The sequence below is a fragment of the Ranitomeya variabilis genome, chromosome 1, assembly GCF_051348905.1.
Source record: "Ranitomeya variabilis isolate aRanVar5 chromosome 1, aRanVar5.hap1, whole genome shotgun sequence".
NCBI lineage: Eukaryota > Metazoa > Chordata > Amphibia > Anura > Dendrobatidae > Ranitomeya > Ranitomeya variabilis.
The window spans coordinates 272,639,307-272,663,641 of NC_135232.1; the positions used below are offsets into that span (position 1 = coordinate 272,639,307).

General features: G+C 46.3%; 1 protein-coding gene across 1 annotated transcript in view; it reads right to left on the reverse strand.

Annotated features, from left to right (window-relative positions):
• Nucleotides 1-24,335, reverse strand: part of LOC143815210 (serotransferrin-1-like) — a 166,909-nt gene that overhangs the window by 15,238 nt on the left and 127,336 nt on the right. Inside the window, exons 11-14 of the mRNA XM_077294224.1 lie at nucleotides 15,127-15,186; nucleotides 13,521-13,703; nucleotides 7,088-7,238; nucleotides 2,188-2,270 (exon numbers count right to left, since the gene is read on the reverse strand). Coding sequence (XP_077150339.1) covers nucleotides 2,188-2,270; nucleotides 7,088-7,238; nucleotides 13,521-13,703; nucleotides 15,127-15,186 — 477 coding nt within the window. The remainder of the gene's footprint in view (nucleotides 1-2,187; nucleotides 2,271-7,087; nucleotides 7,239-13,520; nucleotides 13,704-15,126; nucleotides 15,187-24,335) is intronic.

A 24,335-nucleotide genomic window follows, 5' to 3' on the forward strand; every position in this document is an offset into this window, starting at 1 on the left:
AAGGACCTTCCATGCCACAGGAGAGAGCATTTATATACAGCACACCAGATTGAGGTAATACCATACACCACCGCACCTATATAGTAATAATTCTGTCAGTTGTATACGGTGTCATGTTTTTATTTATATTTTTACTGAAATTTTAGCGCAAATATATTTTTATATTGTGTATTTTTTTGGATGAATTGAGTGGTTTTCATCCTTATATTTGCTGCAATTAGATTCAGTTATTGTGCAGCGCCATCTGGACAACTGTTTATTCATTTGTTTTTACGGGGGCTGCCTTATATATTACATGATCTGCCTATGGGGGGTGCTATACACTACAGGATCTGTCTATGGGGGGGTGCTGCCTTATACACTACAGGATCCGTCTATGGGGGGATGCTGCCTTACACACTACAGGATCTGCCTATGGGGGAAGCTGCCTTTATACTACAGGGTCTGCCTATGGGGGGGCTGCCTTATACACTACAGGATCTGCCTATGGGGGGGCTGCCTTATACACTACAGGATCTGCCTATGGGGGATGCTGCCTTATACTACAGGGTCTGCCTATGGGGGGGCTGCCTTATACACTACAGGATCTGCCTATGGGGGGTCCTGCCTTATACTACAGGATCTGCCTATGGGGGGGTGCTGCCTTATACTACAGGATCTGCCTATGGGGGTCCTGCCTTATACTACAGATTCTGCCTATGGGGGTGCTGCTTAATACTACAGGGTCTGCCTATAGGGGTACTGCCTTATACTACAGGGTCTGCCTATAGGGGTACTGCCTTATACTATATTGAGGACTATCTGGCACATTATACTACATGGAGGTTATCTATGGGGCCATCATACAGTGTGAGGATTACAGTGAAGGGGCCATCATACAGTGTTGGAGCCATCAAACAGTTTGGAGTCTACTAATGGGTCAGTATACTGTGTGGGTGGTACTATACAGTGAGGGGGCATCATACTGTGTATAGAGGAGTGTACAGCGGGAGACTCGGGACATTATTAAATGTAAAGTAGGCACTTATTGTTATAGGGGATCTCGGGTTACTGTGACTATCAAAGGAGCACACAGGGCAATATTACTTTCTAGGGGGCAAAATATGGGCACTGTTTTCTAGGGCACTTGCAACCGGCATTACTATATTATAGAGGGGTGCTTTAGAATATACACAGCAGGTGCAGTAATAGGGACACATACGGCAGCAGCGGCTCAGTATTGGGGTATCAGGTGCAGTAATAGGGACACATATGGCAGCAGAGGCTCAGTATTGGGGTATCAGCAGGATGAGGAGTTTGTGCAGGTTGGGAATAGATGGTGATGGCTGGAATATGAGAAGTGAAATGTGTCTTTGTTGTATTCTCTGCAGACGAGTCGTGGCTGGAAGAAGTTGTCATGTCGGTCTGGGCCAGATGGAAAAGTGACGATTCCATCAGAGAACGTCAGCGGTAAGTCATTATCTGTTACTGTGCTGTGATCTCTTACATGTTCTGTAGGGCTGGTATCTACCACTGATAATATTGCAGTAATATCAATATTGGTCTTTATATAGAGATTATCTTCAGTAATAGCACGGTCATCTGCTGAGGTTCTCCTCCAGTATTAGGGCTCGTCACCGAATTGTAATCAAGGTTACCTGGTTAGGGGCCCACTCAGAAGCTTCGCCCCCCCCTGAACCAAAACCCTAGCTACGCCTCTGCTAGTAGGCTCCCATAATTGTAAGAGAGGTAGAGCCAATTGTGTATGATGGTTGTAGTCTGCCCATTGGGCTCAAACCTCTCCACCCTGTCAGTCAAGAGAGCTGTATGTATTTCATTATTCGTGTACCAAGAACAGATGCCCCTTCACCTCTGGGAAGTCTAACCTTGGTTGTTTCGAGATTTTGCCAATAGTTTGCTTAGTCGCTAGAAATATAAATGAGATAAGAGCCTGTGTATGTCTAGGGATACCATGGATCTTCATGTGCAGTAGGTCTTCCCAACGATTTTTTTGTCCAGGTAACAGATAAAATAAGAGATTAGAGCCTGCAATGTACCTTAGCCAACAACTATGGTGCATATTTCACAGAGCTTGACAATCTTTCAAAAATTGGGGGGGGGAGGTCTGAAAACTAATTTATCTTGTTTTAGATACTTGTTCTGTACAGAAGGAAACAGTTACATGATAAACTCATAATAGTTTCTTACGTTCTATGTTATCCAACAGTGATTGATGCTCCAAAAATGCAACATCCCCATAACTGCGTCCACCTGGGTCTCCAACCAAACACCTAAAAATTTAACAGGAACATTGACAATCATGTTCAGTTTATCATATATGTAGATATTGACTAGATGAAAATATGTGTATAGTGTACAGTGTGTATCCCTGGGGTAAATGTTCCCAATATATGTTTCTGATATTCAATACTTGCACAAAATCACGATAAATAGGCAGGAAAAGTATAGTTTCTGCTGCATTAAGCAATGATGAAGACTCAGCTGAACTCTAGGGTAGAACCAATGAAGTGGCTATTCTGTGGTTGGTTGGGCAATTGTCTCCTCAGATTGTTTTCTGATACTAAAGAGTGCATGGGAGATTTGATAAGCAAAATTCCAGCACAATTTCTCCTAAAAAAAGAAAAAAAAAAAAAGTACAATGCTGTGAACCAAATTTATTATGGGTCTCTATTATGGTAACAGTGTGCACATTTTTGTAACAAAATATTATTGTAAAGTTTTCCCTGCACCACTTTTATAATTTTGACGTACATGAATGTATTCAACAATAATGTTGATAAATGCCACCAATGTTTCATGCAGGCCTATTGCCTTTGTTTTCTGGACATCACAGGCAGCGCTGAAATCAGGGCTGTACAGCTAGTACTCCTGTATGGGGCCAATATGCAACCCATTTATTATGGGGAAATGCCTTCTTCCAGGCTTTGTGCAGCTGTAGAGGAGGAGTGTCTCGATAAAGAAGACAGTGGTGCACAGTCTAGCACAGCTTTGGGGTCCTGCTGGCTCACGGGACCGCCGGCTCCATAATAGCAGACGCTTCTTTATCTGACTGGATGCAGCTCTGCAGTATAAATAAAGGATGGGACAGGGAGAAAGGGAGAGGGGCTGTGTGCAGAAAGGGAGAGGGGCTGTGTGCAGAAAGGGAGAGGGGCTGTGTGCAGAAAGGGAGAGGGGCTGTGTGCAGAAAGGGAGAGGGGCTGTGTGCAGAAAGGGAGAGGGGCTGTGTGCAGAAAGGGAGAGGGGCTGTGTGCAGAAAGGGAGAGGGGCTGTGTGCAGGAAGGGAGAGGGGCTGTGTGCAGGAAGGGAGAGGGGCTGTGTGCAGAAAGGGAGAGGGGCTGTGTGCAGAAAGGGAGAGGGGCTGTGTGCAGAAAGGGAGAGGGGCTGTGTGCAGAAAGGGAGAGGGGCTGTGTGCAGAAAGGGAGAGGGGCTCTGTTCAGACAGTCTTGGACTGTTGGACAGAGCAGAGAGTACAGGAGCTCATGTCACTGAATATCTGCAACATTTAGATATTCTGCAGACAAGTGATTGTATTCAGTACGCATGCTGAACCGCCATTTTCTTTATTCTCTATGGGACTGGTAAAGAAATCTGAGGATGTGTTTAGCGACCTCTCGCAGTCCCATATAGAATTAATGGAGCAACGGTCGACCATGCGCACTGCTGCTCAATAAATGGAGGACAGTAGTCTCTTGTTCTGGCATTTGTTAGCAGTTGGTCCTGCTCCACTTATCTTGAAATTAACACTTATTCTGTGGATATATTTATTTTATTTTAGTCGCTTATATTGCAACACTAAATAGGTATTCCCATCTATAAGATCCTATCCCAATATGTACTAGATGCAATAATAAAATTAGCAAATACCTTCAATTAAAAGTGTAGTATAGTTCTTCTGATTTGCTATGCCACTTTCCCCATGTACAGGGCATTGCAGTAACTTGGGTAACAATGGTTACGAGCAATCATAAAGTGACAGTTAGTTTTTAGTAGTCGTAATCAGGGCCGACGTCAGCACCCGGGCAAGTGCCGGGACCCTGAGCAGGCGGAGGGCCCACTCGCCATCGGTGACTTCGGCACGCTATGGGGCCCGGTACCTGTGCCAGTGCCAGCTCAGGGCCCCCGGCACTTGTGTACTCACCTCTCCCCGATCCACCACTGCGGCGTCTTCTGTGACTTTCAGGTCAGAGGACGCGATGACGCTACGTCTGTGCACCCTCTGCCTGATCAGTCACCGTACAGAGCTGGAATATGGCGACACTGAGGAGTCCGGAGCAGAGCAGCGGCCAGCAAAGAGGTGAGTATTTCATTTTTATTTATTTTTTCTATGTTTGGGGCATTATATATGGAGCCCATTATACCCTGGAGCAGACCTGGGCAAAGTGAGGACCGAGACAGCTGTGGGTCTGGAAATCAGAGGTCCACGGGCTCCACGGTGCCTGCTCGCTGTCTCCATGTGCTGCTCTGTGCTGTGTATATAGGGAGGCTGTGTGGGGCTCATGCCACATATGGGAGGAGACTGTGTGGGGCTCATGCAGTGTATATAGGGAGGCTTGTGGGGCTCATGCCGCATATGGGGCTCATGCAGTATATATAGGGAGGCTGTGTGGGCCTCATGCAGTATATGGGGAGGCTGTGTGGGGCTCATGCAGTATATGGGGAGGCTGTGTGGGGCTCATGCTGTATATGGGGAGGCTGTGTGGGGCTCATGCAGTATATATAGGGAGGCTGTGTGGGGCTCATACAGTGTATATAGGGAGGCTGTGGGGCTCATGCAGTGTATATATAGGGAGGCTGTGTGGGGCTCATACAGTGTATATAGGGAGGCTGTGTGGGGCTCATGCTGCATATGGGGGAGGCTTTGTGGGGCTCATGCCGCATATGGGGGAGGCTGTGTGGGGCTCATGCCGCATATGGGGGAGGCTGTGTGGAGCTCATGCAGTATATGGGGGAGACTGTGTGGGGCTCATGCAGTGTATATAGGGAGGCTGTGTGGGGCTCATGCTGCATATGGGGAAGGCTGTGTGGGGCTCATGCTGCATATGGAGGAGGCTGTGCGGTGCTCATGCCACATATGGGGGGAGACTGTGTGGGGCTCATGCCGCATATAAGGGGCTGTTGGGGGGCTCATACGATATACAGAAGGGGCGGTGCTCGGGTTCAAACAATATATAGGGGGATATCAGCATTCTTAATTCTGCTAAATATTAAGTTATACAATTAATATTAATAAAATTATCAAAAATATAATAATTATAATATATTGACATTAATATTGAGCAGAATTAATTTCGGCCTATTGGTTCGGCCCTCCACAATGGTCACGGTCTCTCATGTGGCCCCTCGGGAAAATTAATTGTCCACCCCTGCCCTGGAGCATCATATATGGGCCCGTCATACACTGGAGCATCATATATGGGGCCCATCATACACTGGAGCATCATATATGAGGCTCATTATACCCTGGAGCATTATATGGGGCCATCAAACATTGGAGCATCATATATGGGGCCCATTATATATGGAGCATTGTATGGGCCCATCATACAGTGGAACATCATATATGGGGCCCATTATATATGGAGCATCGTATGGGGCCCATTATATAGGAAGCATTATATGAGCCTCATCATGGAGCATCATATGGGGCCCATTATATATGGAGCATCATATGGGACCCATTATATATGGAACATTATATGGGGCCCCTTATATATATGGAACATCATATAGGGCCCATTATATATGGAGCAATAAATTGGGTCCATCATATACTGGAGTATTATATGGAGCCCATTATGTATGTAACAATATATGAAGCTCATTATTCTTTATGGGCCCATTATACAGTATGGGGCAATATATGGGGCTCATTATTCTGTAGGAAGCAATATTTGTGTCATTATACTGAATGGAGCATTATATGGGGTCCATTATTTTGTATATATGTAGCTCATTATACTGTATGGAGCATTATTCGGGCTGCTTATGCTGTATGGAGCATTATATGTGGCTCATTATACTATATGGAGCATTATATGGGGCTCATTATTCTGTATGGAGCACTATGTGTCGCCCATAATGGTGTATGGAGCAATATATGAGGTTCATTATTCTGTATGGAGCAATATATAGGGCTCATTATTCTTCACGGAGCACTATGTGGTGCCCATAATACTGTATGGAGCAATATATGGGGCCCATTATTCTGTATGGAGCAATATATGTTGCCCATAATACTGTATGACAACCTGGAGTCGGCCCTGGTCGTAGTCATAGATAACTAAGCTATTTCAATGTCCTGCACATGGGGTTATCAGGAAAACTATACTACATTTCTAATTGGAGGTATTTGGTAATGTTGTTGGTGGCTCAGTGGTTAGCATTGCAGCGCTAGAGTCCTGGGTTCAAATCCCAAGGACAACATCTGCAAGGAGTCTGTATGTTCTTCCCATGTTTGCGTGGGTTTCCTTCAGGTTCTCCGGTTTCCTCCCACATTCCAAACACATACTGATAGGGAATTTAGATTGTGAGCCCCATCGGGGACAGTGATGATAATGTGTGCAAACTACAGAATATGTTGGCGTCATATAATTATTATTATTATTATTACACCGACTACATATTGATATAGGATCTTGAAGATGGGAATACTCCTTTAATGTCCACAATGCTTTATCAACATCATCATCTAGAAAACCCTTTAAAATATCTTGGTATAAAGAAATCCAGGGGTTCGTGCTGCTAATGGATCCTAGTGACTTCCCTGTCCCTGTTTATGCTGGGGAATATTTTACACTGCATGGTCTCTTTCTCTTTGGGGGAAGTATTTTATGAAGCTTTATGAAATTTGTTTGGCACCACTGTGAAGAGAAGAAGAAATTTACTGGGTAGAAAGGCAAAATGAGCAATTGTAAATATACAGTGCTATATAATTGGATGACTGCAATATAATAAGAGGATAAAGACTTTGATGAGAAGAGGAGTGCTTCTTTAAGAAAATAAAACTATAGAACAGAGTTGCATAAATTATTTGGTTCTTATAATGTACTGTATGTACCTAAAATGACTTCTCTATATTAAGACTCACCTTAAGGCCCCCATATTGCCATAATAACGTTCATCGTGATTGGCTGCACATCTTCCATAGACGCGACCGCCCTCCTCCCATCCCACACACACCTTGCATAGACCGTGTTCTCCTCCAGGCATGCACCCCTTCCAGAAAAATTTTTCATAAGCTATAGATAGACAAAAAAAATCAAACAAATTAAAACAATAATTTGAAGAAAAAAAACAATAAAACTTTCAAGTACATAATTAAGCTAATTTTTACTGTTTTAAAATGACAGGAACAATTACCATGTTTGACGTTTAGGCACAGCAAAATCCCTTATTCCAACAACGCCTGCTGTTTCATCATATACAGTTGGTATATGGTGACAGTTCACAGCCCAAAGTGTCCGCCGCGTCATTCCTACTCTGCATTGTCTTATCTGAGGCAGGTAAAGGTGCAGCGTAATGCATCATTACTGGATGGGATGGTATGTGTGATGTCACATCATCCTATCTGCTGCAGATGCCATGGAGCCGTCCTTGATAGATGGTTCACGCCTAATCATCTCTGATGATACAAGTCAGAAGATTCTAACAATGCGGTTTTATAAACCTGGGATATCACTAGTATGCACAAATAGTCATGTTTCTATGGCTAAATCAGGTAATCCCCGTCTCTACAAAAGATAATTACTAACGGCACAGCACCCTATTAGCAGATCTTCCTTTTGCTAACAGGCCATAAAACATAGCATTTATTAATCATTCATAAAAACATTATTTATATTGCTGTAAAGGGTCATATCATTAGATAACATTGTGCAGTATTTGCTAGTGTTGTTTATTCTGCTACATGGACATAGTGTTATACGCGCTGTGGTTAAGCTTGCCTAGCAAACAGATTTAAAATATACACTTTGCACACACTTGAGGTGCACCCCTAATATGTTTCACCACATATGCAGAGTCTTAAAGGTAATGTGCCACCGCCCACCAGTTTTCTTGTAGGTTGTTTTTTTGTTAAATTAAGCTTACAATAGTAATTAAAATTAGTGATGAGTGAGTATACTCGTTGCTCGAGTTTTCCAGAGCACGCTTGGGTGGTCTCCGAGTATTTGTTAGTGTTCGGAGATTTAGTTTTTCTTCGCTGCAGCTAGATGATTTGCGACTACTAGACAGCTTGATTACATGTGGGGATTCCCTAGCAACCAGGCAACCCCCACCTGTACTCAGCCTGGCTAATAGCTGTAAATCAAGCAGCTGAATCAACAAAAACTAAATCTCCGAACACTAACAAATACTCGGAGACCACCCGAGCGTGCTTGGGGATTGCAAATGATGAAAAAGGGTGATGGGGATTGCAAATGATGATGTGGGGGTGATGGGGACTATAGATGATGAAGTGTGTTTGAGTGGGTACTGCACATGATGAAATGATAGGGGACTGTAAATGATGAAGTAAAGTGGACTGCAAATGAAGTGGGGGTGATGGGGACTGCAAATGAAGTCAGTGTGCGGGAGGGGGGACAGCAATTGAATTTAAGGTGTGGGGTGGGGAGAACAAATGGTGAATTGAAGGTGGGAGTGGGGAGAGCAAATAATGATGAATTTTGAGGGTGGGGGAGTAAATGATGTATTGAATGTAAGGAAGAGCAGTTGATAATGAATAAAGGGTGGGAGAGAGAAGACATGACAATGAATTGAGGCAGAAGGGGCATGTAACTATAATGAATCAGGGTAAGGGTTAGAGCGGGAGGTACATAGTGGGGGGTGTTGAAGATAAAGTGACTGGTAATAAATTGGGGGAAAGAGTACAGGTGCTAATTAATTTATATATTAAATGGGGAAGTGGCTATGTATAGATAGTGGGGACACAGTGGCGGATTATAATTTATATTTGGAATGGTGGGTTGCATAATAACCAATTATATATTAATGGTGGGTGAATGTCTGCATTCAGATGTGTAGTGTAGAAGAAAGGGAAAAAGTGGGGAATGTGTTCTGGAAGTGGTGCTCTAGATAACTGTGATATTTTGTGCAGCGACGAGTCCTGGCTGAAAGAAGTGATGGCAGTCTGCGCTGGATTAAAAAGAAATGCAAAGAGGAAGGACTTCAGCTAGAGACGTCACTGGTGAGTCAGTGTGTTACCTGTACTCTGACACTAAACACTGTATACTGTATACAGAGGTCCTGTGTATAATGTCACTGGTGATCACTTTATTACCTGTACACTATACACTATATGCAGAGCTCCTGTGTATAATGTTACCGGTGATCACTGTATTACCTGTACACTGACACTGTACGCAGAGCTCCTGTGTATAATGGCACCAATGATCACTGTATTACCTGTACACTGACACTATACACAGAGCTCCTGTGTATAATGTCACCGGTGATCACTGTATTACCTGTACACTGACACTGCATACTAAGTACAGATCTCCTGTGTATAATGGCACTTATGGTGATAGTATTTTTTTTTATTAATGATCAGTATTGTACTATTCAGTCACAATGTGGTGGTAATATGTTGTCTGGCCATGGTGTGGTGGTATTTGTTCCTTGTACTGTATGTGCTATTACTTGGTCACTATGTGGTGGTAATATGTGGTCTGGTCATGGTGTGGTGGTATTTGTTCCTTGTATGTGCTATTATTCGGTCACTGTGTGGTAGTAATATGTGGTCTGGTCATGTTGTGTTGGTATTTGTTCCTTGTATGTAGTTGGTCACGATGTGGTGGTAATATGTGGTCAGGACATGGTGCGGTGGTATTTGTCCCTTATATGTGATATTGTTCTGTCACTGTGGTGGTAATATGTGGTCTTGACATGGTGTGGTGGTATTTGTTCCTTGTAGATGGTATTATAGGTCACTATGTGGTGATAATATGGTGTCTGGTCATGGTGTGGTGGTATTTGTCCCCTGTATGTGGTATTATTGGTCATTTTAAAAACTGAAAAATAAATAAAAATATACCTAAATTGTATTGCATATTTTAACAAATGGCTAATAGGTTAGAGTAGAGTAGGGCCCGGCAAAAAGAGTCTACCTTGTCATCATGGCAGATTAAATAAATATTTTGGCCAAAACAAAAGCAGCTGGCTATATGTGTGATCTGGTGATGGGAATTGTTAATGTGTGATTGGTGAGAATTTGAGTTTTTCCAAGAGCGAGTGGTGGGACTGTGGACAGTTTCAGGGGTGGAGGCGGGGCTGGGGTGGAACCTGGGTGGAGTCTCAAGGGGGCTCAGAAAATGTTGCCAGTATGGGGCCCCAAAATTCCTAGTGGCAGCCCTGCTAGTATCCCTGGGGCAGAATGAAGAGTAGTATCACAGGGCAGCGCCATTTTGTGGGTGACGGCCCTGTGATCTGCTATCACCAGCAGTTACTGTCTCTCTCCCATCAGTCTCTCTCACCCAGATGATTCTCTCACCCCCCTCCACAATGCCTGGCCATTCACTGCAGACCCGCAGCTCCTTATCTTATCTTACTAAGGGATGAATCACAACTCCTGCCAAGCAGCTGACAGCTCCTGTTCCAATAATGCTAATGGTACACTGTTCCTCCTTGATGTTTCTGCTATTCTGCCTGTACTTTTCTCCTGCATTTTACTTCCGTCAGCCGTCAATCTAGGATCTGTTCTGCTGAAAGCAGTGCTGCTTATGTTAGCAGATCCGAGTGCTCCATGAATATGGCTGCAGAACACTTCCACTACTGTGAATTGTGCAGCCCACAAAGGCGTGCCCAGTTCTCAGCAGTGACAGTTCTATTACAATAGATAGGGTTGGCGTCTGTTATCTCCTATGACCATGGGGTGCCATATTATGACATTGAAAGTGTTGTGCTGCTACTGTGAAAACAAGATGTCAGCCCCCAGTGCCTTCTTTAAACTCCTATCCTATAACACACAAAATATGTTTCAAATGGAATCAAAACTTGGTTATAACTGCATGTCATGCTATATTACATATATTACATTGATTTATTAATGATCTACAAACGTGGCACCATCCTTCACGGCCGGCGTTAGCAGCAGGCAGACCAGGCAGCTGCCTAGGCCGCCGCTCCCCCAGGGGCCCCCAGCCAGTCACCTGCTGCCAGCGCCAACTCCCCCCGCCAGCGCTGACTGCCCCCCCGCCAGCGCTGACTCATTCAACTATACTGGCGTCTAAGACGCCGATACAGTTCAAAGCAATGATGGAGTAGAGAGCGTCAGCTGACACTCCCTCTCCCATCATTCCCCTCTGACACTGCGGGTGCGCGATGATGTCACATCATCACGTACTTGCTGTGTGCTGGGCAGACTGCAGGTGCTGAGACTGGAGCCAAGCTGGGAGCAGCATGGGGCATGAGGAGAGGTGAGGATTGTGTGTAAGATATGAATGAGTGAAGGGAGAGGGGAGGGTCAGCTACATTATATTCTATTGGGGGCTGTATTAGATTCTATGGACCTACATTATATTCTATGGGAGACTGTATTATATTCTATGGGGCCTACATTATATTCTGTGGGGGGCTGTATTAGGTTCTATGGGGCCTACATTATATTCTATAGGGGGCTGTATTAGATTCTATGGGGGCCTGCATTATATTATATAAGGGGGCTGTATTAGATTCTATGAGGGCCTACATTATATTCTATGGGGGCTGTAATAGATTCTGTGGGGGGCTACATTATATTCTATGGGGGGCTGTATTAGATTCTATGGGGGCCTACATTATATTCTATGGGGGCTGTATTAGATTCTATGGGGGCCTACATTATATTCTATGAGGAGCTGTATTAGATTCTATGGGGGCCTACATTATATTCTATGGGGGGCTTTATTAGATTCTGTGGGGGGCTGTATTATATTCTATGGGGGGCTGTATTATATTCTATGTGGGCGTACACTATATTCTATGGGGGCCTACATTATATTCTATGGGGGGCTGTATTATATTCTATGGGGGACTATTGCATCACACTCTTTGATGGGGCTACATTATATTCTATGGGGAGGTAGGCTGTATTATATTCTCTGGGGGGCTACATTATATTCTATGTATTAAATTTATTCTATGTATTAAATGTATTATATTCTATGAGGGGTGATTGCATCATACTTTATGAGGGGGTTACATTGTATTCTATGGGGTTCTGCATTATATTCCATAGGGGCTAAATTATATTGTATGGGGGGCTGCATTATACTATATGAGGAGGGCTACATTGTATTCTATGGAGGGGCTACATTATATTCTATGGGGGGCTGAATTTTATTCTATGGGGGCTGCATTATACTATATGAGGAAGCTACCATATATTCTATGGAGGGGCTGCATTATACTACATGAGTGGGCTGCATTATATTCTATGGGGGGTTACATTATACTCTGTGGGGTGGCAGCATTATACTATATGTGGGTTGCATTATACCGTATCGAGTACAGCGCATGTAAATACAACAGAAATGCTTCTGTGTGATGTGCAATATGTTAGCATTTTGGGCCCCATTTTAAACTTTTGCCTAGGGCCCCACTTTGCCTAAAACTGGCCCTGCCTTCCCTTTAAGGGGACAGGACTCTATGTTGAATCAATTCCTTTTCCAGCCAAGTTTACCTCTCTAGTATCTATAGATCTCAATAAGAAGAGTGCAGCAAACCTCCTGATGAAAGTGATTGAGTTTTCTGTATAGAATTTTACATAGTTACATAGGTTGAAAAAAGACCCAGCAAGTTCAACCTTTCTCCACCAATTATACATTTTTTTACTAAATTATCTATTACCCACAATGTTATGTGTATTGAGGAAATCATCCAGACCTTTTTTAAAAGCTCTCATAATGTCTGCCATTACAACCTCTTGTGGTAGGGCATTCTACAGTCTGAATGCTCTAACTGGAAAGAACCCTTTTCTATTTATATGTCGAATAGCTTGTATCGAGGGATGACTTTCAATAGATCGCAGCTAAGGGAGCTGCTTTGCTCTGTATGAATCCTGGAGACAGAAGCAGGTCGTCTTCAAATGATTTAGCACCGGGTTCCCAGTTACATTTTTAGTGCACTCCAGGATAGAGGCAGCGGGGTTTCGGGCCACTTTCCGGTTTGCGGGGCATGCGGCGTTACTTGCTGTAGGCTTGTGGCCCCTTGTTATCCCTGGCCTGGATGGGCTCCTCGGCACCACGGTATCATCACGTTTAGGGGGGGATTCTGACTTAGAGCCGTTCAGTCATAATCCTACAGATGGTAGCTTCGCCCCATTGGCTCCTCATCCAAGCACACACATCAAATGTCTCAACCTGCGGTTCCTCTCGTACTGAGCAGGATTGCTATTGCAACAACACCTCATCAGTAGGGTAAAACTAACCTGTCTCACGACGGTCTAACTTTCCAGATTACATTTTTTTGTGTGTTATCTTAATGGCATTATATAAAGACACATATACATGTACCCAGTTTATGGCACTTCACTGTTTTACTACCTGAATTAATGTCACAATCCCATGTTTCATTCACCGGTGCCCGAACAGTGTATCTGGAGAGCAGAAGCCACCCTGCAGGACTGTACAAGCTGCCATGGCAGGAGCGACGACCTCCCAGATCAAGAAGGTTCACAGCTTTCATACTTTTTTTACTGACAGCCACTGCATAAAGAGGAGGGAACCCTAAAAAGATATTTACAGTGTGAGTTACCATGTTTTAAAGTCTCTAATTACATGTAAGTTTCCCTGCATCCAAGTTACAAAGTTTAGAATAGTTCTAATCAGCTGTCATCCATTTATAGAATCCATTATAATCCATAATAATAGGATGAGACCAGACGGTGCAGACTGCTGCATGTGGCAGAGACATCATCTACTATGACGGCCAATTGCCACTAGATTTTGTTTCACAATGGGTTGGTCTGCTGCCCCCTAAGGGGCGGGCAGAACTTTGGCTTAACTGTCAGCGCACTTCCATGGCATGATCCACCGGGTCATACCTGTAGGATCAATATTTTTCCTTCACGACCTTATGGCTGTGCTAGGTTTCTTTTTACTACTACATTAAATAGATCAGCATCATGCAATGTTCTGCCTGGTTAAAAGTAACAAAACCCCTTTTAAACAGAAGTAACACAAATGTGAACAAAGCCTAACACATGGAATTGTTAAGCAAACTTTACATTTAAGAACACAATTATTACCAATCGGTACCAGACATTACAGTTTCTTTAAATAAAGTTTATCATTTGTGTAACGAAAAAATAATTTTCTGGTATATTTTCTGCAGAAACTCCTCATAGAAAGATCTCAACTTGCTGTAATTCAGAGTGAAAGTCTATAGAAAAATCCGTGGCTCCAAAATCTGCATAAGTTATGTGCATTTGTCATGGCTTTTGCTGCAGATTTGACTCCATGCATTGCAAAAGTGGAGATCCGCAGTAACTATTTTTGTGCAGTGGATTTAGTATTTTTTACTGCAAATCAATATCCACGTGTGGATTCAGTGCAGATATTTTTATGCAGCATGTGGGTAAGATTTGGTACTGATATTGTACTGTACAATTTCTTTCAACTTCTCTTGGGTTTACACTGAGTTTTCTATGCGGGTTTTACCCACAGACTTGCATTAGATGCGGAAAATCAGCAGGTAAAAAAACGCACATGCGTCTTAAGTGAGTTTCCGCGGCAAAGAAGCGTCCAAAACACATGTAATCTACAAGCATAAAAATGCATGTTATCCGCACCTAAGTATATCAATTAAGTTTTGTCAAGCCAAATATCAGGAAATAGCAAAATCAAAGCAGTTTATTTCAAGTATGACGTATTAACAAGATATAAAAAAATTTAAAAACTCAATAAAAAAGCATGTTATAAAAGTGCACAAGAAAATGTAATTAAAAAAACCCGCAAGTAACCTAATTTAAATAATAGGTGCAGAAACTCTGCACCATCAAAAACTCACCAAATGCTCAATAGTGGGAACGTAGTCTAAAGGTGACCAGGTCACAATCTAGGTGTGCTTGCTACATGGGATTTAACATGTATTGCGATCTAAGGGTATTTTGTTATCAATATTTATCATATTATCATTATTATCTCATACCTCTCTCTATCAGACCCTGTAGGAGCTCTTTAGGATCTCCAAGACAGTCAGAATGATCACCTATCAGAATACAAAATAAAGATTGTTTCACATGGTACAGGAAAGATATATATCTTTGTACTGTGTTAGCCAGTAGATAGCAAAATATTTAGAATTGAGAGTCCTCAGTGGTTGATACCTTTTAATGACTAACTGAAAAGATGGTAACAAATTTCGAGACTACTCAGGTCTCTTCATCAGGCATAGACTAATGCAAAATCTGAAAAATCATCCAAAACATATAAAAAACTCCATTGTCTACAGCCAAGCCATCAGATCCAATCGTATATCTTCCAACACTCAAGGAATCATCTCCTGCATTACAAAGCTAAAGAAGAAAATAACCGGGTGCCTCTAGTAGTCAACTACAATCCAAATCTGGAAGTGCTAAGAGGAGCTGCACGGAAATTACAACCTTTACTACAAAAACATGCCCGCTTACAATCCATATTTCCATACCCCCCACTACTGTGTTTCAGGCAGCCCCCAAATCTAAGAAGCATCATTTTCAGAAGCTCCCTGTCCTCTCCAACAGCTACAGGAACCTTTCCTTGCAACAAGAAAAATTATAAAACATGGTCATTTATAATGACCATGGACAAGATAAAGATTCCCAGGTACTTTTAGCTGCATCACATCTAATGAGGTGTACCTAATTATATGTACCAAATGTCCAGCGGGGGGTCTGTATGTAGGGGAGACAATGTGGCAATACATTTTTGTCTCCCTGATCACAGCACCATGGACATGAAATTACTTGTATTAAAAGTTAACTTCAAAACTCAGAGAGACAGAAGAGTTTGGGAGTATAAACCCATGACAACCTTTGACACACTCAGTGCAGGAATGAATGTGTCGCATGGATTTATGTCTTTTTACATCAGTTAAGGAATTTGCTCCTCAGTTCTTGTGAGGTCATCACAACATAGAATCAGACCCCAATCAGAGGACGATAAAACTCACACTCCTTATCTATGAACTGTTCCAATATTTATGGACACAGCTGTTTATCCCACTTCCATAATGATGCATTAATTCTGTGCTGTGTTGTGTATAAATATGTGATTCTTCAGATTTTGTATTAGTCTATGCCTGATGAAGAGACCTGAGTAGTCTCGAAAGCTTGCAATTTGTTATCATCTTTTCAGTTAGCCATTTAAAAGGTATCAACCACTAAATATGTTTCAGATGGTGGATTTTTAAAGGATTCCTTTAGATAGATTTGTTCCTAAAACTTTTCTCTTTAGGGTTGATTCACAGATTCACACATACAGTTTTTGATCCCGGAAAGTTAAACGGAGTAAAAAATGTGAGAGTTGATACTAAATAAAATAGAAGTATAACTAACAATTATATTCAATCATTTATTCCTATGTTTGTTCCTTAAAACAGCATGAACATTTATGGATGATCATGGTTTTAAATGGGAATTAACCTTAATTGGGAAAAGCTATGAGAAAAACACAATACGGCATGCACACCAAATCTGTGTGAGGAGATTAGCAAAGGTGGCGAAAATTGGCATGCCTTGAATTAGATTTATTATATCTTTTGAATACATTTTTTTTCTTGTTGCTCCTCACTAGTGATTTTTAAAAACTAAGTAGAAAATGAAGCATGGCTCAGAGAAAAGTGAATGTGGCTTAACATTGCCAAGTTCCTTGTGCTGAAATTTTTAAGATAAATTTTGATACAAAGTAAACCAACAAAGAGGTGGCTAAGGAGAAGAAAAGCATTCAACAGTTTCAACACAGAGGAGTCCGCAGTGTCAGAGCGTAGTGTTAGGGTACCTGGTGTGCAGAGTCCAGCACTGCCCCCACAGTCACTTGCTGAGACTCCTGACACCACCCTCTCCTCTGTGTTGCCAGCTTGTTATTACAGGGCTGAGTTGTCAACACAGAGTACGCGCTGTCACTGTGCATATCCCACGATGAAAGCGTGTAAGGAAACTGCAGAGACTAGCCCCGCCCATGAAAATAGCGTCACTGATAACTCTTCATTTCAGCAAGGTGGCAGAGGCTGTAACAGTGACCGCAGCCTCTGCCATTCTCTGATTACACTTCCTTTGAATATTCCAGCATCCACTGAGATTTTCAAACGAATCGTGATCTCACAGGAAGTAGGGAAAAAAGTACAATAGCTATTAAATAGTGTGGCTAGGAAAAGGTAGGGCATTCTTAATGCAAGCATATTAGAAATTTGTTTAGATTATGGCATCAAATAGATAGGGATTTAGATTAAAATTTCTTTGACCTCCGGACCACCCCTTTAATGGCCTAGGTTTTCACAACATTGTTGCAGTTTCACCATTTTACCATGAAAATGGCTTATGAGTAGGAGTGAGCGAATCCGGACTGGAAAATTTGGGGTTCGTACGAAAGTTCAGGGTTCATACCGGATTTCTAGTGTCTGGTACCGGACCTCGAAAACTGACTACTTACCATATATCCAGTTTCCTCTTCGAGTCCAGAAGTCTAGTAAAACTTGTTGAAAGGTTGCAGAACAGCCAAATAACAAGCTTCAAGGCTGTGGGCACTGCCAGCTTTATCACAGTCATGTCAAGTAATGGCATGGCTGTGATTGGCCTGCGAAGCATGTGACCCAGCCTGACAATAAAAAAAGACATGCAATCCCCTTCATTCTTAAAACCAGACGAGCTGGTATTTTTAGCCTGGGAAGTAGTGTTGAGCGATACCTTCCGATATCCAGAAGTATCGGTATCGGATTGCATCGGCCAATATCCAAAAAATATCGGATATCGCCGATACCGATACCAATGCAAGTCAATGGGACACAAATATCGGAATGTAAATAAGCCCTTTCAGTCCTTCTACATCCTGTTCCGGAGGGGGGAAGAGTGTGGGCGGTGCGTGGGCGGACACTGTGCGTGTCTGTGTGTGCGGGTGGGGTCTGTGCGGGCCTGCCGGGGATCTGTACGGGCCTCTTGGGAGTCTGTGCGTGCCTGCCCGGGGTCTGTGCGGGCTGCTGGGGGTCTGTGCGGGCCTGCCGGGGGTCTGTGCGGGCCTGCCGGGGGTCTGTGCGGGCTGCCGGGGGTCTGTGCGGGCCTGCCGGGGGTCTGTGCGGGCTGCCGGGGGTCTGTGCGGGCCTGCCGGGGCTCTGTGTGGGCTGCCGGGGCTCTGTGCGGGCTGCTGGGGGTCTGTGTGTGCTGCCAGGGGTCTGTGTCTGCTGCCGGGGGTCTGTGTGTGCCTGCCGGGGCTCTGTGCGGGCTGCCGGGGGTATGTGAGGGCTGCCGGGGCTCTGCGCGTGTGTGCAGGCATCGTCCGATGGGACTACAAGTCCCATCGGACGATGCTTGCTACAGTGACAGTGATTGACACATTAGTCAATGATGGGACAGTAGTAGTCCCATCATCCGGCTAATGTGTTGAATGTAAAAAAAAATACTACATACATACTACATACATACATACATACATACATACATACATACATACATACTACATACATACCACATACATTCTACATACTACATACATACATACTACATACATACTACATACAATACATTCATACATTACATGCATTACATACATATAGACATTTAGTACATTAAACATAGATTACATACTCACCATTACTTGTCATTTTGATCCCTGTTGTGAAATTGGATTTTGGGCTCCCCCGGTGGCCACTGGTGGAATTGAACTTGTGTGCATCATCCCCTCTGTTCACCTGTTCCCATCAGGATGTGGGAGTCGCTATTTAACCTTGCTCCTCTGTCACTTCCATGCCGGTCAACATTGTAATCAGAAGCCTTTCTGTGCATGTTCCTGCTACCAGACAACTTCCAGCTAAGTCGGACTTTTGTCCTTGTTTGTTTTTTGCATTTTGTTCCAGTTCACAGCTGCAGTTTCGTTTCTGTGTCTGGAAAGCTCTTGTGATCTGAAATTGCCACTCTGATGTTATGAGTTAATACTAGAGTCTTAAAGTAATTTCAGGATGGTGTATTGATAGGGTTTTCAGCTGACCATGAAAGTACCCTTTCTGTCTTCCTGCTATCTAGTAAGCGGACCTCGATTTTGCTAAGCCTATTTTCATACTACGTTTGTCATTTTCATCTTAAATCACCGCCAATATATGTGGGGGCCTCTGTCTGCCTTTCGGGGAAATTTCTCTAGAGGTGAGCCAGGACTATATTTTCCTCTGCCAGGATTAGTTAGTCCTCCGGCCGGCGCTGGGCGTCTAGGGATAAAACGCAGGCTACGCTACCCGGCTACTGTTAGTTGTGCGACAGGTTTAGTTCATGGTCAGTTTAAGTTTCCATCCTTCCAAGAGCTAGTTCCTATGTATGCTGGGCTATGTTCTCTTGCCATTGAGAACCATAACAGATCCCCGAAGCCAGTGTCATCTGTAAAAAAGATTAAAATAACAAACAACCACTAGATGGGTATTTCCTGAAGGAACTACAGATAGTGCTTTGGAATGGTGCCCGGGCTGCCCCTGCAAGACTTTCACACTTGGGTGCCCCTCAGGCAGTCCGATTTGGTGGGTTGGGTCAATCTGGGTCTGATTTTGTGGGCGGGGTAAATCTAGGTCCGATTCGGTGGGCGGGGTCACTTTTGGTCCGATTCTGTGGGCGCGGCCACTCTGGGTCCGATTCGGTGGGCGGAGCCACTCTGGGTCCGATTTGGTGGGCGGGGCACCTTAGGGACCAATTTGGTGGGTGGGGTCACTCGGTCCGATTTGGTGGGCTGGGCACCTCAGGGTCTGATTTGATGGGCTGGGCACCTCAGGGTCCGATTTGGTGGGTGGGGTCACTCTGGGTCCGATTTGGTGGGCGGGGTCACTCTGGGTCTGATTTGGTGGACGGGGTCACTCTGGGTCTGATTTGGTGGAAGGGGTCACTCTGGGTCTGATTTGGTGGAAGGGGTCACTCTGGGTCCGATTTGGTGGGCGGAGCCACTCTGGGTCCGATTTGGTGGGCGGGGTCACTCTGGGTCCGATTTGGTGGGCGGGGTCACTCTGGGTCCGATTTGGTGGGCCGGGCCCCTCGGGGTCCGATTTGGTGGGCCGGGCCCCTCGGGTTCCGAATTGGTGAGCGGGGTAATCTACTATATAATTTTCTAAGGGCACTTCCGTCTTTCTGTCTCACAACACCGCTACGTCATCATCTCGTGAGACCGCAATGCACTCTTGGGACCGGAGCGCGCAACAAGCATCGGGTACCGGCCACTCCAGGTGCAACAAGCATCGTGTACCGGCCGCTCTAGGAGGTGCAACAACCATCAGATACCGGCCGCTCCAGGAGGTGAGTATGTAACTTTTTTATTTTAATTCTTTTTTTTTTTTTTAACAGGGATATGCAGTATACTATGTGACTGGACAATTTACTACGTGACTGGGCAGTATAACTACGTGGCTCTGCGCTGTATACTGCGTGGCTCTGCGCTGTATACTGCGTGGCTCTGCGCTGTATACTACGCGGCTCTGCGCTGTATACTACGCGGCTCTGCGCTGTATACTGCGCGTTCTGCGCTGTATACTGCGCGGCTCTGCGCTGTATACTGCGCGGCTCTGCGCTTTGTACTGTGCGGCTCTGCGCTATATACTGCGTGGCTCTTCGCTGTATACTACGCGGCTCTGCGCTGTGTACTGCGTGGCTCTGCGCTGTGTAATGCGCGTGTCCGTGCTGTGTACTGCGCGTGTCTGCGCTGTATACTGCGCGGCTCTGTGCTGTGTACTGCACGGCTCTGCACTGTGTACTGCGCGGCTCTGTGCGGTATACTGCGCGGCTCTGCTCTTTATACTGTGCGGCTCTGCGCTCTGTACTGCGCGGCTCTGCGCTGTGTACTTCCCGGCTCTGCGCTGTGTACTGCGCGGCTCTGCGCTGTGTACTGCGCGGCTCTGCGCGGTATACTGCGCGGCTCTGCGCTGTGTACTGCACGGCTCTGCGCTTTATACTGCGCGGCTCTGCGCTTTATACTGCGCGGCTCTGCGCTGTGTACTGCGCGGCTCTGCGCTGTGTACTGCGCGGCTCTGCGCTGTGTACTGCGCGGCTCTGCGCTGTGTACTGCGTGGCTCTGCGCTTTGCCCTGTGCCGCTCTGCGCTGTGTACTGCGCGGCTCTGCGCTGTGTACTGCGCGGCTCTGCACTGTGTACTGCGCGGCTCTGCGCGGTATACTGCGCGGCTCTGCTCTTTATACTGTGCGGCTCTGCGCTGTGTACTGCGCGGCTCTGCGCTGTGTACTGCGCGGCTCTGCGCTGTGTACTGCGCGGCTCTGCGCTTTGCACTGCGCCGCTCTGCGCTGTATACTGCGCGGCTCTGCGCTTTGCACTGCGCCGCTCTGCGCTGTGTACTGCGCGGCTCTGCGCTGTGTACTGCACGGCTCTGCGCTGTGTACTGCGCGGCTCTGCACTGTGTACTGCGCGGCTCTGCGTGGTATACTGCGCGGCTCTGCTCTTTATACTGTGCGGCTCTGCGCTCTGTACTGCGCGGCTCTGCGCTATGTACTGCCCGGCTCTGCGCTGTGTAATGCGCGGCTCTGCGCTGTGTACTGCGCGGCTCTGCGCGGTATACTGCGCGGCTCTGCGCTGTGTACTGCACGGCTCTGTGCTTTATACTGCGCGGCTCTGCGCTGTGTACTGCGCGGCTCTGCGCTGTGTACTGCGCGGCTCTGCGCTGTGTACTGCACGGCTCTGCGCTGTGTACTGCGTGGCTCTGCGCTGTGTACTGCGCGGCTCTGCGCTGTGTACTGCGCGGCTCTGCGCTTTGCACTGCGCCGCTCTGCGCTGTGTACTGCGCGGCTCTGCGCTGTGTACTGCGCGGCTCTGCGCTGTGTACTGTGCGGCTCTGCACTGTGTACTGCGCGGCTCTGCTCTTTATACTGTGCGGCTCTGCGCTGTGTACTGCGCGGCTCTGTGCTGTGTACTGCGCGGCTCTGCGCTGTGTACTGCGCGGCTCTGCGCTTTATACTGCGCGGCTCTGCGCTGTGTACTGCGCGGCTCTGCGCTGTGTACTGCGCGGCTCTGCGCTTTGCACTGCGCCGCTCTGCGCTGTGTACTGCGCGGCTCTGCGCTGTGTACTGCGCGGCTCTGCGCTGTGTACTGCGCGGCTCTGCCCTGTGTACTGCGCGGCTCTGCGCGGTATACTGCGCGGCTCTGCTCTTTATACTGTGCGGCTCTGCGCTGTGTACTGCGCGGCTCTGCGCTGTGTACTGCGCGGCTCTGCGCGGTATACTGCGCGGCTCTGCGCTGTGTACTGCACGGCTCTGCGCTTTATACTGCGCGGCTCTGCGCTGTGTACTGCGCGGCTCTGCGCTGTGTACTGCGCGGCTCTGCGCTGTGTACTGTGCGGCTCTGCGCTTTATACTGCGCGGCTCTGCGCTGTGTACTGCGCGGCTCTGCGCTGTGTACTGCGCGGCTCTGCACTGTATACTGCGTGGCTGTGCAATATACTACGTGGACATGCATATTCTAGAATACCCGATGAGTTAGAATCGGGCCACAGTCTAATAATCATAAGACTACGGATAGTGTTTTGTAATTGTGCTGTACTGTCACTTTAAGAGCTGATATTATCTGACAAAACTTGTGACCTGGTGAGCTGATGTAGAGTTCATAGGCGTTGGCATAGTAACTGGGTCTCACTGCGCATATCAATGAGCTAATCAGCCAGGTGGCAGTTATTTTTAGAAATTGCCTCAGAAATCAGGCCCATTATAAACGTATTGGAAAATTTCTCTATTGAAATGCATTGAAACACTTTTTTCAAACACAAATTGCGCAAAAACTACAAATCCGATCGGCACGAAAAATACTTAGCACACCTCTCAGGAACGCTGGCTTCGAAATGACACCTCACTGGAGTCTGTGAGTGAAGCGGTTCGGGCCGCATTACGTGCGGACTGAATAATAATAATAACTAGATGGGTATTTCCTGAAGGAACTACAGATAGTGCTTTGGAATGGTGCCCGGGCTGCCCCTGCAAGACTTTCACACTTGGGTGCCCCTCAGGCGGTCCGATTTGGTGGGTTGGGTCAATCTGGGTCTGATTTTGTGGGCGGGGTAAATCTAGGTCCGATTCGGTGGGCGGGGTCACTTTTGGTCCGATTCTGTGGGCGCGGCCACTCTGGGTCCGATTCGGTGGGCGGAGCCACTCTGGGTCCGATTTGGTGGGCGGGGCACCTTAGGGACCAATTTGGTGGGTGGGGTCACTCGGTCCGATTTGGTGGGCTGGGCATCTCAGGGTCTGATTTGGTGGGCTGGGCACCTCAGGGTCCGATTTGGTGGGTGGGGTCACTCTGGGTCCGATTTGGTGGGCGGGGTCACTCTGGGCCCGATTTGGTGGAAGGGGTCACTCTGGGTCCGATTTGGTGGAAGGGGTCACTCTGGGTCCGATTTGGTGGGCGGGGCACCTTAGGGACCAATTTGGTGGGTGGGGTCACTCGGTCCGATTTGGTGGGCTGGGCATCTCAGGGTCTGATTTGGTGGGCTGGGCACCTCAGGGTCCGATTTGGTGGGTGGGGTCACTCTGGGTCCGATTTGGTGGGCGGGGTCACTCTGGGCCCGATTTGGTGGAAGGGGTCACTCTGGGTCCGATTTGGTGGAAGGGGTCACTCAGGGTCTGATTTGGTGGAAGGGGTCACTCTGGGTCCGATTTGGTGGGCGGAGCCACTCTGGGTCCGATTTGGTGGGCGGGGTCACTCTGGGTCTGATTTAGGGGGCGGGGTCACTCTGGGTCCGATTTGGTGGGCCGGGCCCCTCGGGGTCCGATTTGGTGGGCCGGGCCTCTCGGGTTCCGAATTGTTGAGCGGGGTAATCTACTATCTAATTATCTAAGGGCACTTCCGTCTTTCTGTCTCACAACACCGCTACGTCATCATCTCGTGAGACCGCAATGCACTCTTGGGACCGGAGCGCGCAACAAGCATCGGGTACCGGCCACTCCAGGTGCAACAAGCATCGTGTACCGGCCGCTCTAGGAGGTGCAACAACCATCAGATACCGGCCGCTCCAGGAGGTGAGTATGTAACTTTTTTATTTTAATTCTTTTTTTTTTTAACAGGGATATGCAGTATACTATGTGACTGGACAATATACTACGTGACTGGGCAGTATAACTACGTGGCTCTGCGCTGTATACTGCGTGGCTCTGTGCTGTATACTGCGTGGCTCTGCGCTGTATACTACGCGGCTCTGCGCTGTATAC